The sequence below is a fragment of the Hydra vulgaris genome, chromosome 15 (genome assembly GCF_038396675.1).
Source record: "Hydra vulgaris chromosome 15, alternate assembly HydraT2T_AEP".
Taxonomy (NCBI): Eukaryota; Metazoa; Cnidaria; class Hydrozoa; order Anthoathecata; family Hydridae; genus Hydra; species Hydra vulgaris.
In genome coordinates this window covers 28,105,001-28,121,220 of record NC_088934.1, presented here as the reverse complement: position 1 = coordinate 28,121,220, position 16,220 = coordinate 28,105,001, and the positions used below count along the sequence as shown (strand labels likewise).

Here is a 16,220-nt window from a genome sequence, read left to right as displayed (position 1 = left end):
TAAATAAAATGGCTCAAAAAGTGAAATTCTAAGTGTGACTTGGACCTTTTTGAAATGACGGGTTCAACTATAGGCTTGTGAAAATTAGACGATCTATGCATTTTGGTAAATGCGACAAATTGCTTGAAAAATCTACTTGGTCTCAAGAATGACGCAGTAAAGCTTAAGATTTTTAGAGCTATTTCTAGATATCTGTCAAAAAAATTTTTTTTTGTAAATTTAATTTAATGCAATGATTTTTTGAATATCAATTTGATATTTTTGGCGCTTTTACGATAATAAATGATCTAATAATATAACAGGTCATCTTATTAATTAGCTTGCCTAATAAAATTTGATTTAATAAAATAATCGCTTTTATTACCGTCAAAACACGTTGTAAGTTGTTTATAGAAACAATCTAAAATTAATGAAAATGTCGCCCCCCCCCTCTCCTCTCTAAAAGTATTAATTTACTTAAAGACACTTTCGACATTTAATTTACATTTATGTAAAACAGTGAAAACCTTTTTTAATATTATTAAAAACTATATTTTGGATATAATTGATAGCTTTTATCAAAAATATCGAAATTACAATAAGTAGCTTTTATCAAAAGTTTGTCAGCTGTCTTTTTTAAAATTCTTACAACATAAAAATAGGAAAAAAAAATCTAAAATACGCCAAATTGCATAATATGAACAGCGAGAAACAATCCAGCCACAAATAATATAAAAATCTGTATAAGATGATAAATATTTGTATTAACATTTTGGACAATAACGAGGACATCAGTATCCAACTTTGTTGCAGAAACAATATTTTGTTGTAATTCAAAGAATAATTCTTCGTTTTTAAAAAGCATATCTTGTTCGAATATCTTCTAACTTTTTTGAGACCTAAAATAAATTGTTTTTGAAAAATAAGAAAGTAAAAGCTTTTTATAGTACAAACATTTATGACGAACTGAATCTATTATTGCCACTAGTTACAACAGAAGTTTATCCCGAAAGTTTTGTGGACGTATTGACTTTTTGTGTAAATAAGATGATTTGGTTGTGTTGTGAAAGTAAGGTACTGTGTACAGAAAGTAAGGTACTATGTACAGAAAGTAAGGTACAAGCTTTTATAGGTGTAATCTTCTGTGATGCAAAAGTTGCATTAGTTGTGTTATTAGGTTGTTTTGTTTAAGTATTTTATAAGAGCTTTTGTCAATGGAGGTGTAAATAGTGTTACTAAAATGTTTGCGCTGCATATATAGTAAATATTTTTATCTGGTAAATAACAACGATACCTTATTTAATATTGTTCATAATAATGTTGTCATATTCAAAAAACGACTCATTGACGTATTTACTTTTAAAACTAAAAAAATTAACTTTAAATACCTCGGCTGGAGTTCTATCAAGCTCTTCAGCGATAGCTTTTCTTTTAGCGTATTCAAGAGAATTGAACTGTTCACATAAATCACCATCAACGCAATTCTAAACAAGTGTAACATACAAATGATGCGGTTTCTTATTAACTTAAATTAGATTTCATTTCAAAAACTCACTTTTACAGAAGAAAAAGAAGAACGGAACCAGAGGTGATCCCGACCACATAAAGGCGGAGAGTCTTGTCTCATATGCATTTCCAGATGTTGAAAGAAATCAATATCCTAAATAAGAATACTAAGTTATAATTAGTTTACATCATTTAAACAAAACTATTAAAAAAACATTCTAAACCTCTCTTGAAGTTATAATTAGTAAACATCATTTAAACAAAACTATTAAAAAAACATTCTAAACCTCTCTTGAAGTAAATGGTACCAACATTCCAATTCCACCAGAAACTGTTGTATACACTAAACTTTCTGATCCTCCTGGTATGAGTGTAGCTTTTTGCAACGATAATGCTGTTTCTCCGATATGATAAACAGATACAACGTCAGCCTATTTAATCGATTGAAGTCGATTAATTTGTTTTGATTTTTAAGTCGATTATTTAATCGATTGAAGTCATTAAACATTTAAACACAAATTTTAATAAAAAACATAATTGTAACTCACTTTTTGTGAAGCCCCATTTAATAAACCACGATCCCATAAAGCTTTTACACCAGTTGGGTCTTCTTCAATATCATCTTTAACATCTGCTGGCAACCGAACAAAAAAAATGTTTCCAAATTTGTCAGCTCCAGCCATGGTATCGTAATCGACTAAGCATCCGCATGTAAGAAATCTTTTATTTACATCGTCTGCAAACAAAACTAGCTGATTATCTTTTCGTTTGTATTTTAAAAAGTGAAACGAATCCTGAATATCATGTACCATAATCCGATAACCTATTGTATCTATTCCAGTAATAAATGTAGAAACCTTTTTATTTTCACACTTGCGAAGCAATTTTTTTTTACCAAGATCATATATACGAAGAATACGGCCAACACCAACTAGAAGGCGACCTTGAAATGAGCAAAGTGCACCAGGAATATCATCAACAGGTGTTTTATGCAACAACTCGAGTTGCATGCGGCCTCTGTCATTTTGATAGAGCTGATATGTATGGATCGAACACGATTGACTGGAATGTGGATTTAAAACCATTTTCGTTGCACACCCTACTATAACAAATCGATCACCTGGTTGATTCGCAAATTCAGTTAGACATACTCTGAAAAATGTAAAAAAAAATTTATACGCAAAAAAAAAAAAAAAAAAAAAATTCTCTTTATAAAAAGTTGCTAAATATAAAACATTAATTTACGAGAATGCTGCTTCGTCTTGTTCAAGTTGAATTTCATGATGAGTTTCACTTCTGATAGGATCCATTATACGTACAATAGATGCCCATCTTCCAATACCGGCTTTAGGAGCACCAAACTGTATCTCTGGAATGTCAGTATTGAGAAAATTTGCAGCAACTTGTGACTCAGCAGCACGAGCCTCATCGTTGTCTCCACATGATTCTACCATTTCCTATTTATAATGACAAATAATATCTCATGTTCATGATAGAAAACAGAGAAAATCTTTAAAACTATAAAAACAATTTTTGAAACTTAATGAAAAATGATAATACAAAAAAACCTCTGCAATACGCTGCTTGCGATCTAACTTGAAAGTTTTTGTCATGGCATTATGATCGGTCTCTATCATGATAAGGGTGTGAGATTTATGGTCAACCACAAACTTGCGTGGAGTAAAATCCAATGGAGTTGTGACTTGGTTAAAAACTGCACCCAACTTTTCCAGTGCTAATATACTTTTATTGAACAATATTTAAAATTTAAAATATTTTAAATTAGAAGTAAATTTAGTAAAAACTATATTAAGAATAGAAATAATAAAAAACAAAAAACACTGGTATTAAAATAGTCAAAAATGAATTCAAATAGACCAGGGGTCAGCAACTTATTTTAAGTAGAGAGCTATTTAAAAAAAATATATATATTTTTTTAAACTTTTTAAGAGCCGCAAGGATGCTTGTGTAAAAAACTAAAGATTAATATCAACAACTTGACTGATATACTTTAATTTTACATTTTGGGAATAAACAAATAAATAATAAAAAAAATTAAATAAAAAAATTAACAAAAAGATTAGTGAGATTTTTGTGAGTTGATTCACAGATCAGATTCTTAATTTGATTCACAGATCAGACTCATAATTTGATTCACAGATTAGATTCAAAATTTGATTCACAGATCAGCTTCATAATTTGATTCACAGATCAGATTCATAATTTGATTCATAGATCAGATTCATAACTTGAGTTCTTTAGTTTTAGATAACTTTCAAGGCTAATATCTATGAGAGATCTCAAGTTACTTTTAATGATGCCCATGTTGCAAAAATCTGCTTACAATAATATGTTGAATAGATAACAGTAAAGAGTCCAAAGCTAAAGTTGATTGTAGTCTTGAGAAGATTATTCCATGTTTCAAATATAATTTGATCTTTCTGAGAAATTGAAAGTTTTTCCATATTATCTAAATCTATTAACCGAAATTCAAACTGAGGTCTATTGGCCTTTTGGAACAATTTAAAATTTCTTTCGCTGGTATTTACTGTAAATGGATGTGACAAAAATGACAAATCAAATTTTTTCCTCCATTGGCAAAAAAATCATTCATTTTTTCAATAGCAGCCAAAAAATAATTAGTCTTAACAACACTTCCTGCATCTTGATTTTAAACAGAAGAAATGAATTAAATTTTGATTGCAAATATCTTAAAATAACATAGATAATTGACTTCAAAAGAAACTTTGTATTTTAAAATCAAATGTGTAGTATTTCTTGTCCTTGCAATATTTTATTGAGGTTAAGATGAACTGTCATAACCGTAGCAACCGTAGCAAAATAAAATTTTTGTAACCAATTGCTGTTATTTAACTCCAGGTATTCGAAAGCTTTTGACGACAAAAAAATGCTTTTAAATAAATACAGTGATCAAAACATTTTAAAACACCATTTAGATAACCAACAGACATACAACTGCAGATCAGAATATTTTTCATATTTTCACAAAAAATTTTTTTGCCAGAACTAGAGTTCTGGCACTACTGTATAATGGCTGCATACTTTATCTTAATAAAATTCTGTTCAACTTCAAATCATTATTATGCACTAAAAAAATGCTTTTTCTATAATAATTAAAATTTCTTATTTGTTTCAATAAAATTTAAGTATATATAATTTGGACATGTTGTAAAAGCCACACAATTTGGATAAAAAAGCTGCATGCAGCTCGCAGGCAGCAGGTTGCCGACCCCTGAAATAGACAGCGGACAGCCTAAATAATGCTTAGCTTAGTAGAGAACAGTTTTCAAAGTGTTTTTGAGATTTTATGCTAAAATATGTGAAATTAACAAACGTGACAAAATTTTTGACCATTCTTATTTATGAATTTTACTTTTGAAATTTGCCATTTAACTACCCAAAATCAAATTTTTACTTAATTAAAGTAAAAAACACTTTTTAATCAAGTTCATTGCATTGATAATGAAAAGGTTTCTTGGAATTTGTATCAACAACTTCATAACTCTGATGAATGCTTTACAAGATTGTTTTGATTAAAAATTTTATATGAAATTTATTTTATATGAAAATTATTTATGTCAATGCATTAAGACATTAATTTTTCATTGTATACACAAAAAAAGAATTAATTTAGAATTAACAAAAACATTGACCACAGACACAATTTTTTATCCAACTTACTCAATAGTTATCACATATGTATGCATTAAAGTGTCCCAAAAAAAAAACATTTTTGAAAAACATTTGCTGTCACTGTCTTCTATATAATAATAAGAAAAACTGCTTTTAAAAATTTTTTAAATAAAAAATACTTTTAGGGGTCTCCAAAGACACTTGAAGATTTAAGTGTATCATGTGAAAAACTTACAAATGATAATTATATTATATAAAAATAAATATATTAGATTTAATAGAAGTAATAAAAAAAAAGTTTGTTCAAGGTGACCAGGCAATAGCTTATTCAAAATTCTAGGATCTTTTCTTGACCGGAAAAAAAAAAAAAAAAATGTTGATTTATAAAAAAATATGAAAATGAAAAATATATAAGTAGTAGATTATAATAATACTGACATAAAACAAAAATTTTTTTCTGTTACGTAAAAGACATGGTCGTCAAATTCAGTTTGGGTCTACACAAAATTGTTAATAACTCTGTAAAAGGTAAAAATATGATTACAAAATATTGAACTATTTCAGAAAAAAGTTCTAGAATTTCAAGGAATTGTTGCTAAAAGGGGTATTTTTCCAGTTCTTTTCCAAGACCTATCAAATACCAGGACTTCTCCAGATTTTCAAAAACCACTGGCCACCCTCTTATTAACTCAAAATTTAAAAAGTGCATTTTTACCAACTTTTTTTTCCTGAAATTTTTTAATTTTTCATATAATTTAACTTCATTTGAAACCCCTATGTTTCTAGTTCTACTCTTGTTTATTTAGAAAGAATCACAAAAATTGGTGTCATGTTTTCCGAGGATTAGTGTACAAACATATATCAATCATAATAATGATACTGTTGATTTTACTTTTCATTTATTAAAGTTAATTTTATTTGCATATTTTTATTACCATCTACAATATAATTCCTACAGAAAACATTTAACGTCGTTTCATTAGTTACTAGGCTTTGAAAGCGCGTTCTCAAAATGCACTCAGTCATTAGAGAAAGATCTCTTAAGCGAGTTAAAACTTTTTTCCTTTCGGAATTTCATTATTATTTATTAGTTTAGAAATATAACATAAAGAATCATATTAAGATAAATAATCATCGTTAAGATCATATTATAATTGAAATAACTATAGAAAATAGTTATATATAACATTTTTATTAGATATAAAGTAGAAAGGATCTTTAATTTTTTAAACCGTTTACATTTTGTTTGTTTTAGTTTTTCTTTTAGCTTTATTTTTTTCTTAGCAGTTTTTATTATTTTATTTTTTAGAAGGAAAATAGAGGTATGGATGAGGCCTAATTATTTTTTAAGCAACAAAAAAGTTATACTAATGCTATTTTCATAAAATTGGTTATTACTACTTTGAAATTTCTGTGATGCTATTAACTACTTTTGTTCTTTTTTAGAAAATTTAGAAAATTAAATAAAATTTTGTGTCCACACTGACATGGCATGTCACATGTTATTGTATGTAAAGGTTAAATTTTGTTATGAGGATTACAGTTCTTATGAAAAAAAAATAAAATAAAGGTAAAGAGTATTGTTTGTTTATATTTATTTTGTTTACTTAAAATCTTTTTAAATTTTCTCCCATCATTTTTAAAATTTTTATTTGCACATTTATTGTTTGTATATATGCTTTTTAGATAAGTATGTGTATGTGGTAATATGTGCTTTAAAGTTGTTTTATCAATGTTTTTTTATAATAATGTAAAGTGTTTTTTTATTGTTTGTGTATGTGTTAATATGTGTTATATAATTGTTTTATAAATGTGTTTCAATATGTATATAAGGTATATATTTAACCTTATATACATATTTAAACACATTTATAGTATTTATAGTTGGTACCTATGTTTATAAAATGTTGTTTCCATGTTTTTAAAGTGCTATGACTTAGTAAACGTGTAGAGCAAGATTTGTCAACCTTGCCAGCCAAGTGATGCACTTATAACAGAGGGTTACACAACAATCTTTAGTGTCAAACTTTATTATTAATTATTCTGAAAATACATAATAATGTATTTTAATAACATTTTGCGTACTGTTACTTATGTTCCGTTATATATGAATATTATGTTACTAAAGTTATGTTATATGCATATTATATTAACTTATGGTGTGTGCTATTGTTGTGTGCTGTTGCTGTGATGTTATCTTTTTTTTGTTATCCTTTGAGTTGATAGACATTTGGCTTACCTTCACGTTGGTGTCAACAGTTAAAAATGATAAATAGGTAATTTTATTGTTAAAAATCATTGCTTTTAATCATTCACTAAAAGCCAAGACAAATTATTTTGCCATATATACAATTTGCTTTATCTGATTTTTTGTCTTTAGCGCTGTTTACTACATGATTTTGCTATAAATATTTTGCAATCATGATGTTCCAGCATAAATTATTTTGTAAAAGCTAACATGAAATAATAATATTTTACAACTACTACTCTAGTAAATCACAACAGCTTTTTTATCATTTTTTGTATGTAATGTTTTTCTTATTCATTTACTTATTTGTTACATTTTTTATTATAGATTTATCAGATGATGTATTTATGTAGTATAGAAGAATAAGATATGGTAAAATATTGTGAATTTTTTAAAAAGGTTTACTAATAATTTTTTCAAATAAATAATGTTTAAATTTGCAAAAAAGGGTTTACAAAATTTTTTCAAAAATTTTTCTGTGTTAGTAGTATGTTTATTATTAAAATTGCATGTTTTTAATAATTTTTTAATAATATATATATATTTAAAGTCATAAGATTATTGTATAATTTATTTTAAATGACAGTTTGTTATATATAAAAATTATTTGTGTGTGCTATTTAGATTAGAAAAAAATTATATAGGAAAGGTTACAATCTTCAGCATTTGTTTAAGATTTTTTGTTACTACTTTCAATCGAAAGTGAAATTTAAATGGATGATATTAGGCTAGAAGCAGATATTAGTTTAGATAATGGAAATGTTAATAGGCAAGTTAATTGTCGCAGAAATGAATAAGATTAGGCGAGATGAAAATAATAATCGACAAAATGCTAGAAATGCTGCCCGGCAAGCAGCAAATAATTCGAACCCAAATAAGGAGAGCTTGGTTAGGCGAGTTGAAAATAATCGTCGCAAAAATGAAAGAGATAGGCTTAGACAAGTTGAAATTAATAATCTACAAAATGCTAGAATTGCTGCTAAATACGAAAGAATGCATTGTATAACAAGAAGTAATACTATTCCACATTATAATTATTTAGGAGAAATGAATTATACTTGTCAGCATTGTGGTGCTAAAAAATTTCATGATGAAACACATTTTTTATGTTGCCATAATGGAAAGGTAGTTTTGTCGCAACCTTCATCATTTCCACAAGATTTAGAAAATTTATTTAAAGGAAACTATGCAAATAGAAATGCCAATCTGAATTTTTTTAAATATATTAGAAATTATAATGCCTGTCTTTCTTTTGCTTCATTTAAAGCTAATGTAGTTCAACCCATGGATCATGGGCTGCCATGTTTTAGAATATGTGGTCAAGTTTTTCATCGTCTTGGTAATCTTAGCCCAAATCAAGATGTTCCACCGACATATTGTTAACTGTACATCTATGATCCACTTGCAGCAGTAAATTTTAGAATGCAACAACGTGGTAATGATCTTTGCTTAAATGATTTAATGTTTCAATTGCAAACTATTATTAGTGAAGAGAACCCATTTGCACTTGTATTTAAAAACATAGCTGAAGTGGAAGATGAAGAAATTTGCAGAGCAGCTCTAGAAGGTCGCTCAATATCAGTTGTAAAAATGTTTTTACTTGAAGGGCAAGATAGACGTCACTATAATCTCCCTTCAATGATATTGGAAAGAGCTAAAAACTATTTTTTTAGAGCGATTAGAAATAGGTGAAGTGATTTTTAGTCACTTCAGATCACTTTATTGTTATTTTCATTATTATTAGAAGGGTAATAAAAATTATAATAATAAAAATTATTAGTAGAACTGGTACTGATTTTAGCAAGTTTGCTATATTTTTTTATTTTGTATTGGATATACTCTTCATATTTTTATATATTTTATGTATTTAACATGGAAAACTGTCTGTAATTTGTTGACAAATAAGTTTATATACATAAATGTGCCTATATCTCAGTATATTTTATATTTCTCTGTATATGAATATTTTCTCTTAAAAAATATTAATATACTCATACTCTTGAATTCCTTTATTATTTTTATTACTTATGAGTAAAATATACTGACTGATATTGCTTCATTTTTTACACTTTTAGACTGCATATTGTAGTCAAGATTCTTTGTTAAATTACAATTTATTGATATAAACAAATATTGTTTTATTTTTGATATATATTTATATATATATATATAAATATATATATATATACATATATATATATATATATATATATATATATATTTTTATATTTATATATATATAAATATATATATATATATAGTCTTTGATTAGAAAAGATCACAATTTGCAAGATTCTTTTACATTTATTTATTATTCAATTGTAAGAATAGTAAAATTACTGGTAGTATGTTTAAAGAATACAGTGAAATTGAAATGACTAATAATAGGCGAAGAATTTATTTTTGTAAAATCTATTAGGCGAAAATAATTGTTGTCCAAATGAAAGAGATAGAGCTAGGCAAGATGAAATTAGTCATTGTTGAAATGTAAAAAATGCTGCTTGGCGAGCAAGAACTTACTTGCCAGAATTCAGTGTCAAGCAGTATTGATGTTTGTTTATTTGATTTTAAACACTTTAGAACAATACTAAAAATGAATTTTACAATTTATAGTAACAATTGATAACAGTTTTAAATTAGGATGATTTTAAATTTTTTGATAAATTCAAACACAATTATGTTCTTTTTTTTTAGTTGCCTTTGTCATCACTTGATTAGTTTACTTACTGTTGAAACATGGTTTTAATTTTGTAAATTTAATGATATAAAATTAACTCTATTAATCATTAGCCAACAGTTAGAGAGAAGCTGGAACTTCAAATAATAAAGGTAAAAATAATTTTGTTTACTGGTAACTCAATAAAACCAGTTAATATTATTTATTGTGTGTCTTTTTACTTTTTTTAATATGCTGCTTTGGAAACACGTTCTTTCTCTCTCTCTCTCTCTTAGATGAGAGTTAAATGAGAATTAGTACAGGGAGCATCAATAAAACATGTAATTACTGAGCTCTTATGCATTTCTTAATACCACAATTGATAATGACCATGTATATAAAATATCTTATCGATTTGTGGTGTTATTTGGTCGTGTTTTTACGTTAAGTTGTCTAGCCTTTTTACAATCTTTTCTTTTTTAATCATTTTGGAGAGACAGTAATGTCTGTAATGTGTGCTTACAAATATCTTATGCTATGTGCTATTGTTTCCGTGTTTTGTGTTAATAGAGCTGGGCTGTTATAGCTATTTTTTTTAATTCTTTATATTTTTTGTTATATTATTATCCTAATTCTACTAACAATAAAATGCAAATGATACTATTGTAATTAAAAAATGTAATTATTTTTCATTTCTTTTTTTAGGTGTTGACAGGCTTTACTTGACTTTCTTTTTATGGTACCTGCTGTGTGTAACAGATTTTAAAAAGAACTTAACTGATGTTAATGTAGTCTTTTTGTCATTAACTATAAGCAATAATTTAATTACTAATAACCTATACTACGGGTTGCTTACTGCTAGTTTCTATGATTTTTGTTGTTGTTGTCATGTAAATTAACTATATGCTGTAAAGTTAAAAATGGCAATATTGAACTACCACTTTCAATAAAGCATATACTGTTAAATTGTCACAGAGATTTGATAGAGATTTTAGGTTATTACCAACTTTTTATGAGCTGTTAAAAAACTTGTCCTATATTAACTTTGAGTCAATTATGTAACCAAGATATTTATACTATATTGCAAAATTAATGTTTTGATTCTGAGAAATTAGGTTTATTGGTGTCACCCTAGCAAACCTTTGGCTGGTTGAAAGCATCATCAACTTGATTTTCCTCATTCAAACTAATGATCAGATCATTCAAGATCTGATCATTAGTTTAAATGAGAGGAAAGAAATTGCCCAAAAAGCAAACCAATTTAAATCTTCTATTATACAATTTTCAATTAAAATTTGACTGCTATCAGAATTGTAGATGATGATTGACATTAATAATGTTCTTTGAAATCATCAAAGAAAATGATAAAAAGTATAGGACCTAAAATTGAAACTAAAAGTGATACGCCAGAAGTGTATTTAAAACAGTTTGAAACTTAAATAAAAATGTAATGCATTTAATCAACTTAAATTAATTCTCTATATAACTTTTTAATATAACGCTATAACCAATTAGAGAAAGTTTAAAAAAGTTAAAAAAAGTAAAGAAAGTAGTAGACCTTTATTATACAATTTAATTCTTTTTTTATAGTTAATTATATATAACAATTGCCAAATATTATGGTCTGTCTATCAAACTTAAATTGACTCTTATACTATCAACAAGAGACTGGGTAGTTTCAAGATTAGACTGGGTTTTTACCTGGTAAAATTTACCTGTTAATCTTGAAACTAAAAATTCTTCATTTTTTCTTTTAAAATTTAAACTTTTTCAATAAATTCTTCAAAAGCTCAAAATCATTTACCACTAATATCACTTACACATTAACATTTTTAACACATTAACGAATCTGAGATAATATTTATGAAGCTATGATATAATGCTACGTGTAATTCAAATCTCTAAAGGCTTCTTTATGCAATTATGCAACATAATCTAATAATAGAAAAGTAACATGAAACATACCGGAGAGTATTGGATGATATAGCTACGATCCCTTCTGGACATTGTTCAGAAGCAAAACTGGAAGCATATTCAAGAGATTCGTATGATAGAGGTGTCAGGTGAAAACGAGATTGGTAAGTATAACTTAGCCAGGTACGACTAGACATTGCTAAAACCTAGATAAAATCTTTTTTTTTAATTATACAGTTTATATACAGATCAGTTGAATAAAATTTTACAAATTTACCGAGCTGCATCCATAAGTTTTTACATTAAATAGTTTTACTGGTTTTGATCCAAGATACCTGAAAATAAAAAACAGGTATGAAATAACATTATTTATAAGTTAATATTTAAAATTTTTAAATTAAGAAGCAATATTTAATAAATTTAAATTAATAACAATACAGTAAACTCCCGGTTATTGGAACTGGCACTTATTCGAATTTCCCGCTCATTCAAAGAAATTTTAATTCCCCACGAATTTTCCTTAACAAACCCATGCAAAAACCCATCAGTTATTAAAACATGCAGTTATTTGAAATTTCGGTTATTCGAAACAATTTTTTACTCCCCTAGACGAAAACCCTGTCAGTTATTGGAAGTTTTTCTTTGTTTGAAGATACTATTCCATTGCATTTCAAAATGTAATGCTACTAAACGTTATCAAAATATTATAAACAAAATAATGTTATTAAAATAAAATTAAAAAATCAAAGACATTGCAAAGTAGTGCGGTAGAAGTTTCAACATGGCATCTAAACAAAAGAAAACTGTTCTGACAATCAAAGAAAAATTTCTTGCTCTTAAAGATTGAGAAAAAGGACTAACTAAAAAAATGTTGCAAAAAAGTTCAGTGTTCCTCAAAACACTTAAACTTACTGGATTACGCATAAAAAAAACATAATTAGCAAGTATGAGTCAGGTCAATTTGGAGCAAAGAGATTAAAGTTAAGTTTGGGAGAGCATGATTCCATTGATAAAGCTGTATATAAATGGTTTATGAGCGCAAATGAACGAAATGTAGCGATTGGTGGACACATCATTAGAGAAAAAGCTTTAGGTTTTGCAAAAGAGCTCAACATTGCGGATTTTAAGGCTTCAGAAGGGTGGCTTGATTGGTGGAAAAATAGACAATTTTGTTTTTCAAACTATTTCTGGCAAGGAAAGGTCATGTACAGCAGAAAAGACATCAAGTTGGGAGCAAACCATTTGCCCACTATCCTCTCAAGGTATGAATTGAGAGATGTTTACAACGCTGACGAGTTTGGCTTATTTTATCAACAGCCACCGACCAAAACCTTTTATCTAAAAGGTGAACGATGTGCAGGAGAAAAATTAAGCAAAGTTCATTTAACAGCCTTAGCAGCAGGAAATGGGGTTGGTGAAAAGCTGCCTATGTTTATAATCGTAAAAGCAGAAAAACCACGATGTTTAAAAGGTGCCAAAAGCCTACCTTGTCAGTACAAGTCCCAAAATAATTCCTGACTCTAAAATCTTTACTGATTATGTAAGGAGACTTGAGTTTAATGCTGAGGGTAGAAAAGTTGCACTAATCATAGATAACTGCCCAGCTCATCCTAATATTGAAAATCTCAAAGCAATTGAATTAGTATTTTTACCACCAAAGACAACCTCCAAAACGCAACCAATGGACCACGGAGTCATAAAGGCATTGAAGACTTTTTAACGCACGAATGTTGTGAGGCGTCAGATAAAATACATTGATGCTGGTAAAATGACCCCAAATATCAACATTCTTGAAGCTATGAGCATGTTGGTCAAATCATGGGATGCTGTATCAACTAACACTGTAATAAATTGTTTTAGAAAGGCAGGCATCTCAAAGGAAATTCCGGTTGCAAGTATAAATGGCGAAGAAGATCATTTTGAATTGCTTGAAGAGAAAGATTTTGCTATTGAAGATTACATAAACATAGATTTTGATATTTTTACAAGCGAAGCAATTGCTATCACAGATCGAGAAATTCTGGATTCCATTTTAATCAACGATTGTGCTAAGGTAGATGAGAAGATAGACAAAGATTCAAATGATTTGCATCCCGTAAAACCAAAATTGTCAAAGGTTGCACGCGCAATAGAGTTAATTGAATGTTGGTCTCTTTTTGAAAATAACAGCGTCAAAATTCGACAATCGCTAAAACTAGTATCAAAGATGTTTGATAAACATTCTTTAGAGGCAAAAAAGCAATCTAAAATAGACGATTTTTTCGAAAAATTGTAAATATTTTATTTCTTTATTTTAGATTATTTTTTATAGAAGGTAAAGACTTAAACCGCATCTTATTCCAAAGTTTATTTCCAAACTTGATATTGGTCACTTTAAAGAAGATTTTCAGTTATTCAAACTTTCGGTTATTCGAAGTAAATTCTTGTTCCCCTTGGAGGTTCGAAAAAAGTGAACAACAAGTTTCAAGAAAAGCTTTCTAGTGATATAAAATCTTTGCGCAAATCACATAATACTTTAACTCAAGCCGACAAAACCTCCAATATGTACAAAATTTCCAAAGAAGAGTATAACCACCTCCTTAAGAACACCGTTACATCTACATTTAAAAAGGCTGACCAAAATCTATATAGAATAAATATCGAAAGTAAACACCTTTTAACTAATAATGATGTTTTCAACAGAATTGAATTAAATGGCACCTCTAATTGTTTTATCACTCTAAAAGACTACAAGGATAATTTTTAAACCACCCTACAGTTGGCCTATTAAATCCTGCAAAAAACGAAGTAGAAAGAATTTCTAAAGTTATTCTATCAAAAATAAATAGTGATCTTAGAAAAAAAGTTTGCATCAATCAATGGCTAAACTCACAGAACGTTATAGATTGGTTTCAAAGTATTAAAGAAAAGCATCTTTACAAATTCTTAATTTTCGATAACTGATTTTTACCCTTCAATTAATGAAAATTTACTGAATAACGCTATAACCTTTGCTGAAAAATACTTAATTATAGAACAAGATGAAAAAAAGTTAATATATTATGCCAGGAAATCATTATTATTTAATAACGGTGAAGCCTGGATTAAAAAAAGTGGAGGCTTATTTGATGTCACCATGGGAGCCTTTGATGGCGCAGAAGTTTGTGAGCTAGTTGGAATATTTATTTTGTTTCAATGATCACAATCTTACAATAAAGATGAATTCGGATTGTACAGAGATGATAGTCTAGCAGTGTATAAGAACTAGAGTGGCCAACAGATGGAAAAAATTAAAAAACACTTGGTGAAAATTTTTAATAATAATGATCTTCTTATATCCATCAGCTGTAATTTTAAAATTGTTAATTATCTGGACTTAACGTTAAATCTTAATGACAGTTCTTTACAACCTTACTGCAAGCCTGGTTATTTCATCAGTTATATAAATGCTGCTTCTAACCACCCTCCTAGTATACTAAAAAGCCTTCGTCAAACAATCGAACTAAGATTGTCAACCAATTCTTCTAATAATGAAAATATTTTTAAACAATCCATTCCTCCTTATCAAGATGCATTATTTATCTGCAAATTTGCCTACCATTCAAATAAAAAACAGATCCCATTCAAAAATCACAAGCGAAACATAATCTGGTACAACCCACCTTTCAGTACCAATGTTGCAACAAAAATAGGCAGTCGTTTTTTGAACATGGTAGACCTGCACTTTCCAGTTGTTCACAAACTTTGCAAGATATTTAATCGAAATACCATTAAAATAAGCTACTCATGTATGTCAAACATCAAGTCCATTATTAATTTGCACAATCACAGGATATTATATAGCCAAGGTAAAGATGAGGGAAAAACATGGAACTGTGTCAACAAAAATTGTAAAACGTTGCAATCTTTATAACACTTCATCAAAAATTTGCAATCTTTGCTTATACGAAAAATTCTTTATTTTAACATATAAGGGTGATAACTTGTTAAATAAACAAAATGAGTTGATTTTAAAATGCAGACACAAGAATAAGTTTTTTTTATTTTGTTTTTTCTTTGGTTGCCATCAAGTATGTCTTAGCGATGTTACACAGTATTTTATAATTTTTAGCAGTTTTTTTTGTTTTTGAATTTGTATTCAATGGCTGATGATTGCCATATAGGCATGAAACTTAAAGTACCATAAAAAAAAGTTGTTTTTTCTTCGTTAACATATATGTGTATATATATATACACACACACACACACACACAGACATACACACACTTTTGCTGATTTAGGTAA

General features: G+C 27.9%; 1 protein-coding gene across 1 annotated transcript in view; it reads right to left on the bottom strand.

Annotated features, from left to right (window-relative positions):
- Positions 1–532: 532 nt before the first annotated feature.
- The window catches only part of LOC100199982 (splicing factor 3B subunit 3), a 52,369-nt gene continuing 36,681 nt past the window's right edge, over positions 533–16,220 (bottom strand). The window contains exons 15-23 of the mRNA XM_065820144.1: positions 12,235–12,292; positions 12,009–12,163; positions 3,054–3,228; positions 2,731–2,942; positions 2,034–2,637; positions 1,773–1,916; positions 1,535–1,639; positions 1,368–1,463; positions 533–878 (exon numbers count right to left, since the gene is read on the bottom strand). Of these exons, the coding sequence (XP_065676216.1) occupies positions 834–878; positions 1,368–1,463; positions 1,535–1,639; positions 1,773–1,916; positions 2,034–2,637; positions 2,731–2,942; positions 3,054–3,228; positions 12,009–12,163; positions 12,235–12,292 (1,594 nt within the window). The 3' untranslated portion in view covers positions 533–833. The remainder of the gene's footprint in view (positions 879–1,367; positions 1,464–1,534; positions 1,640–1,772; positions 1,917–2,033; positions 2,638–2,730; positions 2,943–3,053; positions 3,229–12,008; positions 12,164–12,234; positions 12,293–16,220) is intronic.